The following is a 14,704-nucleotide window of genomic DNA, read 5'->3' as shown; positions in this document are numbered from 1 at the left end:
TCATTACAACTAGGGAGCAGTGTTTTAAGTTTGACTGAACGTTATCTACACAGGGCTGTAAGGGCTTGACAAAACAGAGAGGAATTTAAATCCTATTTTTGATGGATATTACTATTGCAACGTGAGCCATGATACATTTTAAAGGTGACATATTCTCCTCCTCTTCAACCAGTTTAAATAAGTCTCAGAGCTCCTCAAAACATGTGTGTGAAGTTTCTTGTTCTAAATCCACTCTGATCCTGTATTTGATCATGTCTATAAACCCCTCTATTTCAGCCCTGCTCAGAACAGGCTGTTTCGGTGTCTGTACCTTTAAATATGTAAATGAGCTGTGTCTGACCACGCCCCCTCTCTGGAAGGGCTTGGGTGTACTCGGTGCTTTCTCGCTCCATGTCCTATTGTTTACGGTGAGAAGGCAGACTCAAGGGCAGAACAAACACCTGGCTGTGGGAGTGTCACCCACCTGGGGGAGGGGCTACTGCCCTTTGTGATGTCATGAAGGGAACATCTCCAAACAGCCTGTTTGAGCACACATTTTCTGAAAAGTGGAGCAGGCAGAAGACGGAAAGGATGGACTTTTCTCATCATAGGGGGGTTTGAAGAAGGACTAGAGACACATTAGACACATTCTCCCTGGTTTCTGACTCTATCCACTGTCCTCTCTCTGCATTAAAGGCACGAAAAGCCCAAAATAAATCTTTAAAAAAAAGAACATGTTTTTCCCTTTAATGGTCTGTTTTGTTTTCACTAAACAATCGTGGTAGTTCAATACCTGTGGAAGTGGTTTGAGACAATATTGTGCCATTAAATGTCTAATATGCAGATTACAGTATTTTTAGCTACTTTACATACAACACTTTAATCTTAATGGCAGATAGAAAATGTCAATTAATTTGCCTGCACTACACAAATACTGTGATGTAATTCTCTGTGTTTAAGACAGCGTCCTTTAAATTAGTTTTATATATCATCTTGCTTATAGGATGGCAGCACCTTCAATCATGATACATATCTTATCAATACAGACCACTCGTCTTACGTGCCTGCATGCTGATATTTTCCAACTAAATTAGGCCGACAATTCATGCAGGAATACAAGATGTTTTTCTTGATTATTGGTCCTGCTTCCAGCCCATTGGCAGATGTACGCTTAAAATAAAATACTCTGCATATACACATTCAGCCTTTCTTCAAGGGTGCATATTTGTACCAACTGTAGTGAACGGCACATGATCATCTGAATAGTCACGGGGCTTGTGTTGCATGGGAATAATAAAAGTGTCATCTAAACGGTCTGTCATAACTGCAGAATTCATCATCTAATGTTGATATTAAAGCCTGTATAAGCCGACACTGATGTCTTATCAGAAGTATTGTCTATTCATAGTGTTCTGCAACCCTGAGCACAAGATTTGTAGGTCAGAACATCTCTGCAGCACACGGAGAATCGCAACCTCCACAATTTAGGGATTGCCATCCTTTTTCCACCTTCCAAAATATTTATCATACTCCAGGTGTGGGAAGAAATCACTTGTATGAGGAAATGCTCTGTCTTTGTAATCTCAGTAATGTAATAAGGTGAAAACTCCTGAAACCATATATTCCACCTGTGCTCATCTTTTTGAAACAAAAGCTCCTTGTACAAAATCTGCCACAGGAAGACGGTTATGAATAGAGGTATGGAGGCAAAACAAAAGGCCTGCAGACATTTTTCTACCCATATGAAACACAATAAAATCACTTTGCCGTCAAGCTTCAAAAGCCATTCAATCATCATTCACACTAAGTAACAAGAACAGGGGAAATCAAAGCTGCAGCTGTCAGTTTAATTTCTTTGTTCTCCAGAGTCAAGGATTTTCAAAGCACATTTTAAGAGCTGAAAATTACCCCAACAGTGAAACATTCATGGAGGCTGCACAGCGACTTATTTTTAAGATTCATTCTGATGTTTCCAGGACGGCCGTCTGCAGCATCACAGGACAGCCGGTTAAACTCATCTCTAACAGGAAGAGAGTGCTCGGGAGCGGAGATTGCGAGCAAGGCCGACCGACAGGGTGTGGGGCAGGAAAAACGAGAGAGAGGGCAAATTCAGCCGGAGAGCTGCAGCAGTCATTACATAAAAGAGGGGGGTTATGTAACGCCTGTGGGTTTCGTGTTGAGGGAACTTGGGCCTGGCTAAACACATCCAGATGTGTCAAACGGGACAGAAACCTATACAGGAACTCTCATACGTACACAAACACATGCACAGAGGAGAGGAAAGAAGGGGGGAAAAAAACATAGCTGAGCTTCTCAGACTGCAGAGTAATGCTGAGCCATAAGCATGAAAGGCACGCTGTAGTCTCGGCCAGCCTAGTTACCCTAGTTCACAAGAAGCAGGCAGACAGGCATGTTAACTGTCTCACTGCATGCAATCATGTACTCGGCTCATCCAGCCATCTGAGAGGCCAAAGGCATGCAAGACTCGGCACATTTTGCTGCTCGTCAGTAACAAATTTCAGACATTTTGATTGTTCCGTTTATGAGCCATTATGTAAGCTCAGAGATTTCCTGATGAGCATTATTGTTGCCTCAGAAACAAGAGACAGTGCCCACTCTTTTCCTCAACGCAGAGCAACCCGTGCTCAATGTAACATGCCTAAACAACAGACTCTCCTTCAGTATCTAATGCCCAGGTATGATGTGTCTCAGTCTCTTTGCAGCTGCTTTAAAAGCAGACTTCATTCTCTGAGGCTAGGAGCTCCCACACCCTTGTGCAGAGGCCATAATGGACGTCACATTCACAGACAGACACACTGGCTCGAGCACAGAGGCCCTGCAGCATAAGCACGACAACAGATGTTGGCTATCCCCCAATCCTCTAAGATACGGGAAACCACGTCTACAGTATGGATAGGGATGACAGGATTAGTCGTAAGCGACGCGCTACATTCAAACCAGCAGCCCCGGATGGGTTATTTTCCACCGAGCTGTAAACTCAGCTGAGGTTAAATAATTGACGTGCTGCTGCTGCTCGGAGAAGACGTTACATTGTCTGTTCTGTTTATTGGCGTAGAGCTGTAAGCCATTAATTGCTAACTGGGACAAAATGTCAGTTGTGAAAATGTGGCATTATGGGTATAGACATACACACACACACCCAATCCCTGCAGAGCAACACGTTCACAATGAGGTTTGGTTTCTCTGATTTACTGAGCTCAGAACCAGTTTTTCCCCTCGTTGTTGGAGGTGAGATGTGCATCAGACGGCTGCTTATAACGACGTTACAGATGAACAGCTTTTCACTAAATGTACAGAGAACTATTAGGCAGGAATACATGTGCCACCACTTGGCAAACATTTGCAAAGGCCAGGAGTGACAGGTGCTTTTGTGACGGCCACACAGACACACTCACACACAGGGCTTATTCAGGAGCATCTGAGCAAATTAACATCGCTCCATGAACCTGTTTTTTGTGTTGCTCACATTGAATAATTTTGTGAGAATTGTGCAGCAAGTGAAACAGGTTGTGCTTTTACAGAACGTAGCTGGATCTGTAGTGAAGTGTGCTGAGGTCTGGGTGTACTCTTGTGAGGGGAGAAACAGCATGGGGGTTGCTGAACACATCCCCTGCAGGGAAGGCAACATTTAGATTTTTGCTTCAGAGGGCTGTTGTGTGAGTCAGGAAGCATCTAAAGATGATAGTTTCTGAGTAAGGACAGTTTTTCCCCTCGGGGTCATTATAGACAGAACAAATGTGTCTTTTTTTTATTTTTTATAGTGACAGTTTGTTTGTACTCAAAGAACAGCCTAGTAACCTAATAACCGTGAAAAACCCAACGCACTAATGTGTCAGTTAAAAAAAGAAAAAAGCCTGTAATAAACAAACAAATATGGCAGCTTCATGTCATCAATAAAAAATTTTCCTCTGCCAGTTTCCACACACTAGTGTGTCATAGCCATCAGTGCTGGACACATCACCGCCACTCTAGTGAATGCGCCGTGGTCCTTCTCCAGCAGGTACCAACAGCGCCACTACACTCCATTTTAAATACCTTGTAAGTCTATTTTTGATGGAGCACAGTGCAAGCACGCGTCAAGCTGGACAGAATAGAACGACCCGGACAGGAAGTAAGACAAGGAAATGAACGGACTGTCTTGTCCATTTCGAAATAAAACACAATATACAGACATACAAACGTATTTTATATCACTCTGTCAACATTAAGTCAAAACAGGCGCCGAACGAACAACATATCCTCAGAAAGTAGCATGTTGTTTCCACATCTTTCTCTTTATTCCCGCGTGATCTTGTAGTTCTCATGTGATGTGGTCAAAAAATGTTTTAAACTCTCTCTGTGCGTGATGTCAGTGACGGCCACAACGTGCAGTTTCTGTGCAGCTCTTTCTAGTTCCATCTCTTTTCACCAAGTGGAGTTTGCGAGCCAGCTAACGACCAATACAGTAGTTCCTGTATCCTGAAGAACAGAACAAAGCCCGCTAGCAATTAGCTTAGACTCACGCTGCACACTCCCCTGGTCCCTTATTATGTTACTCGAGGAGTCTTTTCAATAAGACCAATATACCCCATAAAGTTTATTTACTAAACAGTACACCAACGTTTTCTTTAAATGCATGATTATGACCTAATAAGAAGAAAAGCTGTTCAAATGTGACTCTGCCAGCCTCGTCAGCGTCTTCAGGCACAACCAGCACGATATGGGCAGCGAGGACGTTGTTGGCAATACACAATAAAGGGGGAAGAAATTGCAATCCTGTTAGGTCAGATAAAGGAGCTGATGGTGGTGGCTGCACCCTCAGTCATGATGACACATGTCTGTGATGAAGCTTTAGATAGATAACACTGCCATAATATACTGGTTTATTGATTACACTGGTATAAAGGATGAAGCCTACTTTTTAGATGAAAAAAAAAAAAGGTGTTCAAATTGTGTCTTATACACCAGATGTTATGGTAAAAAGGTGAAGTGATCCAGTATAGTGAGGAATATTACAGATAGAACAAGCTTTCTTTATGACTAACAAACTATCTAATAGAAGTCAGTCATCAATAAAACCACTATACTCATATCTAAGATAAATAAAAGGACATTTTTGTACTCTTCATCTCTTTTTGGACTCCACCCTGTTTATCTAATTCTGATCCCATGATTTTTAAAATTCCCCTGAAATGACTTTCAGAGATATTTGATTCTGGGTTTTTTAAGTGTTCACTGTCAAAACTGAAAGCTACTGAAGCATTTTGGAAGAATTTCTTTTTCCCCCCCACAAAAAAAAAATCTCCCTTACTTTTAACACATGTGGCTAAAATATATTATGTACAAGAACCACCAGAAGTCAATCACAAAAGGTTTGTTAAGCTAAATGCTAACACACTAGCTTATATGTTAGTTCTATGTTTTAGAGTGTAATGAAAAATTCATAAATGGTGGTGAAGGGAAATTTGAGGAAGTTTTTATTGGAAGCACAGCCAGTAAATACCGCAGGGGAGGGAGGATGACTTAGCAACAATTAATCATGGCTCCCTTTAAAATGACCAAGTCTGAAACATTGAGAGACTCTAAATGATAACTTTCTGTTATGGAACTGGTGAGACGTTGATGAATATGTGCTGGAAAGTCAAAGCACTGCGGAAGTGGAACAGTTGACAATGGTGACTAAGGTTGCAAGAAGCTTTCCCTGCTTCACAATAAAAACCCACACAATGGTTGGCTGCTGGAATGTTTATAAAAAGGTAAAGCAGAAACACGACGAGTCATGTTTGCTTCAACACAGGATTAACCGCCGCAGCTCAGGCGAGGAAAAATTAATTTGCTACAAGTCATTTCTCCCCGGTTCTTGAAGGACATTAAAGCCTGTAATGATCCGGGAAGGAGTCAAGTTACTTTTGTATCGATGCAGCGGCTTTATCCCTGGTTGAAATCGAATCAATACCTCGATATTATTCAGGTGCTTTAGTCATGCTGATAAACAGGCTGTTAAAGAGAATGTGATTGGTCATTGTGTGCTGAGCTCACTGCCTGTAATCAGAGCATGACTGGAACAAGTGAACGGATGCACAATAACATGTGTTTACAGCATGATAATGATCTGAGCACCAACAAAGTGTTAAATCAACTCCCCTATACATAAACACATTGAGAGTCTGTAATTAATGCAGCCTGTAATCTTCATTTCCTGAAGATGATTTATATACATATGAAATGTTATCACTCATGTGTTTACATTAAAACCAGTACAGGATTAAACACTCCAGGTCCAGGACTCATCATGAATGATCTTTAAAATGTGGTCATGTCTTTAATCCACCTTCAGTATCAGAGTGGAGATGAGCTTCATCTAATAAACACACAGAGGTCTAATTGCAATATAGTTAGTCAGTACTGATATTTAAAGAAGATCTACTGGCTATGGAAAGCACCTCCAACTGATCAGGGTGTCTGATTCCAGCACAACCCACCCCTCCCCCCCTCTCTCCAGGCAGGCACAGCTTTCTGTTGCACTACAGGAAGTGACCGAACAATATGATTAAAATTCTAATAAAATATGTTTTATTTAAAAACAAAAATATAACCAACTGACTACATGTTGGAACATATTATAGAGAATCAAAAGCTTGTTAGGATGTGGGGCCAAACTGCATTACATAACTAAACCAAAAAACACTACTCTGACCTTTTAAAAATGATTGATTAAGTCAGAATGATGAAACTGATATCTTCTCAATATGGTGAAGCTAGCACGACCATTAAAGTACTTCTGGTTGAGCTTGTATTTAAATAATGACATGTTAAGATTTTCCTTTTAAAGGGTTTAAATGTGTTGATTTGTAGTTTCAGTACTTTAGACTATCTGAATTACATAACACCAATAAAATACTATCTGTGTACCTTTGATCAGACGGTTCATCACCTCATGTAAAGCCTACATTTATGTTCAATACGACGACGCTTACAGGTCAACAAAACACCCCAGTGCTTCATTTAAATTCACTTTCTTCAGGATTATCCTCTCAAGTTCAACATTTTCTAACACACTGTTTCTCAGATTTTTGATATGAGACATTTAAAATCTTTCTTTGAGATATAGACATAACTATACGTTACATTTTGTGTGGTGTTTACAATGATTCCCACTCCTCCTTTAACCTCAGGCCACGTTACTGCAGCTCAGCATCTCCTTGAAAAATGACTTGAAGTAAATTTGCACATTATCTGCTCTAATATCTCATTTGACCTCAAAAGGCTCAAGACACGCTTTGAATACATTACAAGCTATATTTCTACTTTGTTGGGATCATGAATGGAGCCCACACACACACAAACACGCAGACACTTCCTGCTTCCTGTTTGGTTATGAAGATATTTAGGTCAAAGGTCTAAAGTCAACACAGGAAAGGATAATAAAAATCTGTGTTTCTCAGGCACGTTGTTAATAATCTACCCGATCCTGCACAGGTCGGTAGGTCCATTAAGGCTGCTGCTGACCCCACCTGCTGCACTTTTTTCCCCTTCCCCACTAATGTCAGAGAAAAACGAACACTCTGTTACCAACTTCTCATGGAATAGACTCTGCAAGCACCTGCTGAGGTAAAGCTGACATCACACCGGGCAGCATGTACAAAACAGAAAACCCACGCCTTCTACAAAAACCATCGCCACCCCCGACTCTCTGTTTCCTCTTGGTTTCAGTTTAAAATGAAAACACTCGCTGGCTCTGTGGGCGCTCACTTGTTCGCTCTGCAGATAAACAGAACGTTCAGTATCGGGCTCTCAGGAGGAAGCACCGTGTGACGAGAGAGAGGAGGCCTTTTTTTTTTTTTTTTTTTTACTTCTTGTCCATTCGATCCTGTATGTTCTCTACAGGATGAAACCTCCCACACCACTACACATGCTCTATCTCTACTCCTCCCTGGAGTTTGACCCAACCACTACTGAGGTAGAACAGGCAGTTAGTACTGTCATTAGCACCTGCTAGGGCCTTGAGCAGCATACAAGCAGGGCCTGGAAACATAGGGACTAAAGAGTGACTTGGAAAAGGGTCAAGAATCCTCGTCACTGTGAAACCATTTTTTCCACACAAATGCAGCTTTCAACATTCAACCTGAGCCACGGCGGGGGAAATTTCCACTACTGCAATAACATGTGCACACAAGCCGAGATGATAAATACAGCGAGTGAGGTCAGCTTTACTTACATTTTGACATGCCGCTGCTCAATGTCCACTCTGGCCAGCTCCTCCTCCTCCAGGTCAGAGTCCCCCCCAGAGCTACTTTCTGTCACATCTGAGTCAAAGGCGCTTTCTGCTGAATGGAGGTTGGCTGATCCGCTCAGGTACAGCCTCTCCAGCTCCAGGGGCATGGTGCCGCTTTTCAGGAAGCGACTGAGGCTGTCTCTGTTGTTCGACGACGAGTGGCGTCCGGTCCTCCATGTCGCCGTAGGCGTCGCCGACTCCGACTTGCGATTTCCCGCTATTAGCCGGTTGAGAGCCGAGTCCAAGAAGCCGCCGAGCTGCTGCTGAACGTGCCGCTCCACCTGCTTCGCCTGCACGACCTGAAGACGTTTGCGCAGGCGCCTCAGCCGGCTCTCGATCTCGGCTTGGCGGCTGCTGTTGAGGAGGGTGCGTTCCCTCACTTGAGCGTCGAGGCTGTCCGAGGAGGAAGTGCAGGGCAGGGGAGGCTGTGGCGCGGGCGTGCAGGCCGGGGAGCCCTGCTGGCTGCTCCCTGCCCTCTCCCTATCAGAACCCTGCGTCTGACTAGTTTGCGTTTGTGAATCAGTCTCCTGCAGGTTTACTTGTTCAGCGGGGTTTGGGTTACCGTGGGTGAAGGGGGAAAGTGCAACAGACTGAAGCACTGCAGGTTCAAGGTTTTTTCCATCTGTATTTTGAGAAACCCCGGAGGAATGCTTCTGTTTAAGGGTTCCTTTCACCGGGATATGCCCTGATAAGGTAGCTGTCAAGGTCTCGGAGTTTAAGGGCAGGTTCTGGGTCTGAGAGTCTGTGGCGGCAGAAGGCTTGTCACCGTTTACTGCCACCACACAGCCCGGACCGGACATGGTGGCCAGCTTCTTGGCCAAGCCGTTGACAGGTGCCATGGGCTGGCCGCCTCCGTTGGTGCTGCCACTCATGAGGCTTTTGAGCTGGCCGCCGGACAGTTCTATCGCCTGCCTCTTCCTCAACAGGAAGTCTCCTCCTCCGTTGAACAGCGAGTTGTCCAGTATCCTGTGGCTCTTCAGCACGGACTGTTTGATGAGGACTCCTTGCAGCTTGATCGACTCCTTAGTTGACGGGACAGGTGTCACGTCAGAGCATAGGTAAGAAGCCACCAGCGGCTGGAGCTTGCCCAGGGCCGACGCCTGAGCCACGGAGTCCGTTTGGGGTTGCTGCTGCTGTTCCTGGTCGCCGCCGCAGAAATCGAGGGGGCACTCTTCGGGGGCGGCCTTGCACTTGGCGGGGCCGCTGCTGTGGATAAGGATGTTGCTGGCGTTACCGTTGTTCTCTGCACTGGCCGGTGAGAGACTTGAGGATGGGGCAGCCAGTTTGAAGCGGATGTGGTGAGCTTCGGCTGGGGCGTCGGTGAGAGCGGGCGCCATCGCAGCCATGCAGTGCAGAGGGACGGGCACCGCGGCCTGCTCCACTCCACCCGCTTACTGCCCCACCTGAGGACAGCCTGGACAGAATAGAGACGGGAGGGGAGACAAATCAAACAAATTAGTCCAGAAACATAAAATACCAAGAATGTACATCAATATAAAGTACTGGAGGGTAATGGGTGAGATATTTTGGCGTCAATAAACCCCAGATAATATCAAAAACCTTGCACAGCGATGGACTCATGAACACAAAGCGTAATCCAACATAAAGACACAAAGAAGAACATGGTTAAATACAGATTTAATACTGAAACCAGCAGCTCTAAAAAGGCTTAATTAGAGTTTCTACATTTAGAATAATTTGAAAAAGACTCTTAACACAGTTATCTTTATAGTCTAAGTATTTGTTAAAGCAAAAAATAATGTGTAGGGATCACAACAACCCGGTCTCAGAGGGGGAAGGAAGTTTACTTACAGTCTTACAGAACTCAAAAAGAAGCATTTAACTAAAAATATTATTTTATCTACATCTGTGTGAAAGCATTTAAAGAACCTACACGCAGGCTGTGCGGATGTCCAATAAAACATACAACTGAAATACTTGCACTACAGGTTCTGTGAGCCAGTAGAGGGAGTGGAAAATTACTAAGCACCACCCAAAAAGAAAACACATCTTTAGAATAATCAGCCTGTTTTTAATCCCTGAAATTGTGACTGCTTGATTTCAGGTTATGACACAATGACTAAAAAAAGAAATGTGGAGTAAATGATTACCAACATAGTCTAAGGTCTGATCAATGAACTGGCAGCTCGTTGACATTTGGTCGGCCTACTGGTTTTAAGTGGTGCTAAAATTGATCCTACAAAAAGGGGGAAGGAGGAAACGCATTTCAGGTAACGCACGTCAAACTCCTCGACCGTTCAATACGCTCTCAAAAGTGTAATTAATTTCATGTCATGAATTTGTCTCCAGAGGTTTAAACACATGTAAAATGTACTGATCTGCACTGACCTTGGTGCGTGGGATGCTGACTATAAAGATGGAATAACAGCAGACATCTGAGCTTCATCCCAGGCCGATAAATAATTCCCACTTACACCCATGCATGTGTGAACAAGCCTTCATTGTCATTTCCTCACATAGGCTGCTCTTTATAAAGAAATCAGCTCTGGTATTATATTCTGACGAGGGAAGAAACAGGACTAACCGATGCAAAATGATCCAAACCCCACTGCCCTACATGTGCCCTGGTAAGTCAGTGTGCAGCTCCACACAGCAAGTGTAAGTAGGTGGATTTAGGCCTCCTCAGCATTAGTCCAAAGCACATGATGTCATCCTGACTAGGTTCCTGTGTCAATTTCAGCAAAACCAAATTAAAACCCCTGACCATTTCTTCACCATGGATCATTTTCAGGATCATAATTTACACACCAAACGACAAATGCGTGATTAGGATTCAGCATTGTCTCATTGGGTGACGAAGCCGTACACACAGACTGCCTGTTTTATTCACATGAAACCTTTTTTAAAAAGCCTCCCTTCACATAAAACAAGAGATAAAAGCGGAGCTGCATCGTCTGCAGGCTCAGATGAATGGGGGCTCAGTATTTCACCGCAGTTTCTACGCCATGTTGGTATTTCCGAAGCAGATTATGCAATGCGATTCATCTGTCTAAAAAAAAAAAACCGCCCATTCCGCTTTAAACACACCAAACAAGTCCACAGGGTGAGGAAATACATAACCAAGAGACAGGATGTATATAAGGTGAATACATTTATCTGAGAGATGTCTGTGCAGGAGATGCGACAAAAAAAAAAACGTCCACATCAAACGTTAGCCAAGCATAACGTAATCAGCAAAATGTCTTCCTGGTGTTTACAAAAACACAAAAAAAATAGTGCGTTCAAGAGGAAGGTTATCGCATCTGAGCAAGGTGCGTTCAAGTGTTAGAAGGTTGTTTCATAATCCCGATTTCTAAAAGCACATAACACGAGTGTGTCTGAATCAGAGAGCAGCCAGTACAAATAAATAAATAAATAAATAAATAAATAAGCAACCGATCGCCACATCAATGATTATAAATGATAATATGTTGTCGGTTTGGCTTCATGCACCTGAACGCGTCCTCGCTGTTTGTGGCTCAGAAAAAGCTGCTGATGCAAGAAACACAACCTGCTTCCAAAAGAGCTTTATCCTGCCCTCCTCACGTTATGGAGCGTTTTGTAGCTTTCCATTCAGTTGCACAACACGTCTCTGTATCTTTATATTTAAATATCTGTGTGTATCTGATAAAAAGCAGCAGCGGGAGCTTCACGCAAACCTCGTTAGGGAAGTAAACATGTTAAAGACACTCACCACGCAGCCTACGCGACACTTTAATGTTAATAAGTAATATGCATTAAGGGTTAAAAACCACACACACCTTCAGTATTCGTCCACTGGGTCACAACTTGTTTCAAACATCTCTTTTAGACCTTAATGCAGAGTGCAGACATGCTGTGCATTGCAATTAGACTGTGGAAATAAATACAGGCAGTGTGTTGTTGTAAACCTAAACCCAGCGCCCCCCCCCACCCCCCACCACTTCAGCACCACGGGGGCAGGTAGGTAGGTGGGTGATTAAAAAATGTCCGTAACGTTAATGCACATTAAAAAGCAGATAAGTTACGGGGAGTAGAGAGCCCTCTGCATGTTTAGCTAGCTCCGCTAACAAAGAAAAAGGAGGAACCTACCACGTGACGAGGTTGCACTATCCGAGGGAATTTCGGCAACAATCCCCCTGCAGATTTAATTAGAAAATAAACAAAGGTGCTACCACGGCTTCGTGTAATCACTCTGCCATTAATTAATCCAGAAAAAAATAGAGCCAGATGGCGAAAAAAAAAAAAAAAAAGAAGCAGAAGAAGAAGGGCCCCGGTTCGGCTTCGTTCCGGATTCAAGAGCGAATCACCGATCTACACCTCGAGCTCCGGAATATAACAAGACGAGGCCGTGAAACGCTCCTTTCCCCCGCGAGTTTACCTCAAATGTAGGCGAGTTCACCCCCGCAATCCTACGGCAAAAAATCCGCTTCTCCGCGACGCGAAAGGTAATCCAGACGGTGGTTTCTGTCGGCAGCGTTTTTCTCTCGTTTTAGGGAGAGACGCTTCAGAAAATGGCGGCTAGCTCCTCTCCCTCGGATTTGAGTCTGACAAACATAGAAGGGCTGCGTGTGTGTGTGTGTGTGTGTGCGTGCGTGCGTGCGTGCGTGTGTGTGTGTGTGTGCGCGCTGCAAGCTGGTAGGCGGGAGACATTTCTCATACTCACCACTAGAGTAAAGGGCAGATAAGAAACGACATAAAAGCTGTAAAGAAGATACCACAGGAGGGCATTGTCTTCTCAAACGTTGTTGTTGTTTTTTGTTTTTTTTACACTTGTTGGATATAAAAACTGTTTGAAGGTGCCGCCTGCAAACACTTCCTACTTACAGTAAAAATATCAAATTTAAAATATTAAATCACATTAATATCGACATTAAACACAAGTTCATAAATAAAACCAACACATAATAATCCTAAATGTTAGATTTTCTTAAATGTATTTTAATAATAAGAACAGGTGCTGTGAATTAAGCTCCTCTCTTTCGGTTTGGCGTTACAGGAGAAGGGGGGGGGGGGGGGGAGATCCTGCCCCCCTCCCCTTTTGAGTAGAGTCTGCTTGGCTCTCATGACATTTTTAACAGGAACTAGATCGCCCACCACTACAGCACAGCAGGATGACTGCAGGAGCAGCCGGTGGCCGCAGGAGGGCGCTGTAGCTCACATTGTTGTTAAATGGAGCCGCAGATTAAAGGTGCACTATGGAGGTTTGGTGGTGAAATTAGAAAGTTGGAGAAATGAAACTATTCTACGCTATATTAAATATACAAACTTTATTCAAAGGAAGAAATGGCTCGCTGAACACTGTTTGGAGCCAAAAAAAAGCCAAAAATAACCTCAGGTGCAATAAGAGATAAGTGCAATAAGAAAACTTATTTATATTTTCATTTCATTGTACAGTGTTCCCCTTGTTATTGTTTTGTATTATATCTTTGCTTTAATACAGTATATAACTTTGTACAGTTTATTTTAAATCACTTAGCTGTTACTACAACTTATTTTTTTACTTTTTTTGTACTCGTTTTTTCTTATAATGCTGTTCTATTTTATATATAATTTAAACTTTTTTGTAGAAGCTGACTCAGGGAGAAACACACAAGAATTCCAATGTACCTGTACTGACCTGTACCTGTGCAAATGGCAATAAACATCTATTCTATTCTATACTAAAAGCAACCAGGAGAGTTACAGTTTCACATTTGAGTTTCACCATAACTTCTCGCGTAGCTTTTTATCTTCAGAGTTACAGGGAGCACATTTTCAGTTTCAGACAGTTTGTGTTTAGAGTTGTGAGCACATACCACAGAATCTGTAAATTTCTCCTACTTTCACATTTCTTTATAAACTCCATACTCACAACTTCAGAAGGTCAACACTTTTTTATTCTTACTTTTTGTGTCAGTTTTGTGGTTTAATTAGTAACAAATGTTTCATGTCATGTCCGTCTTTGTAACCTGCTACTGGATGCTTTGAATTTCCCTCTGGATCAATAAAGTATCTATCTATCTATCTATCTATCTATCTATCTATCTATCTAGTGCACTTTTAAATATGAAAAGACAACAATTAGGTGTTTAAAATTCAATCCCTGACATTACAGGTGTGACTGAATAAAGAAAACCAGGTTAATTAAAAACACTGGCCTTAAAGTTGTGGTTTTGTGTTGTACTGGATAAATTCTTATTTGTTGATGTTTGAATGTTGTGTGGAGTGTTTTTATATTGTCTGTAATTATGTTGTAAATGGAGCGGCTGTGATGTGAGAACACATTTAGACTTTGTAGAGCTGCACCAACACATTGATTATTATTCTCTAACAGACGGCTTTATATCTACAGTATTTATTGCAGCAATGGCTGAAAATAACGTTTCATCTCCCTTTGTTATGTAGATTTCAAAGTGTTCCTTTTAAAAAAAATCATTAAGTACTTAATCTTACAGTTCTGTATCGACGTCATGTAATATTTAAAAACAT

The 14,704-nt window shown here is 42.7% G+C and overlaps 1 protein-coding gene across 5 annotated transcripts in view; it reads right to left on the bottom strand.

Annotated features, from left to right (window-relative positions):
* kansl1a (KAT8 regulatory NSL complex subunit 1a) overlaps positions 1-14,704 on the bottom strand; it is a 37,098-nt gene that overhangs the window by 18,218 nt on the left and 4,176 nt on the right. For 2 of the 5 annotated variants that reach the window (XM_020657380.3, XM_020657383.3), the window contains exons 1-2: positions 12,326-12,785; positions 8,198-9,668 (exon numbers count right to left, since the gene is read on the bottom strand). In XM_020657380.3, the coding sequence (XP_020513036.1) occupies positions 8,198-9,600 (1,403 nt within the window). In that variant the 5' untranslated portion in view covers positions 9,601-9,668; positions 12,326-12,785. Of the gene's footprint in view, positions 1-8,197; positions 9,669-12,325; positions 12,787-14,704 lie in introns of those variants that run through there. The other 3 variants (XM_065949698.1, XM_020657382.3, XM_020657381.3) reach the window with 3 other exon arrangements.

Source organism: Labrus bergylta, chromosome 21 (assembly GCF_963930695.1).
Source record: "Labrus bergylta chromosome 21, fLabBer1.1, whole genome shotgun sequence".
In the NCBI taxonomy this organism is placed as follows: domain Eukaryota; kingdom Metazoa; phylum Chordata; class Actinopteri; order Labriformes; family Labridae; genus Labrus; species Labrus bergylta.
This window is presented reverse-complemented; position numbering and strand designations above follow the sequence as displayed.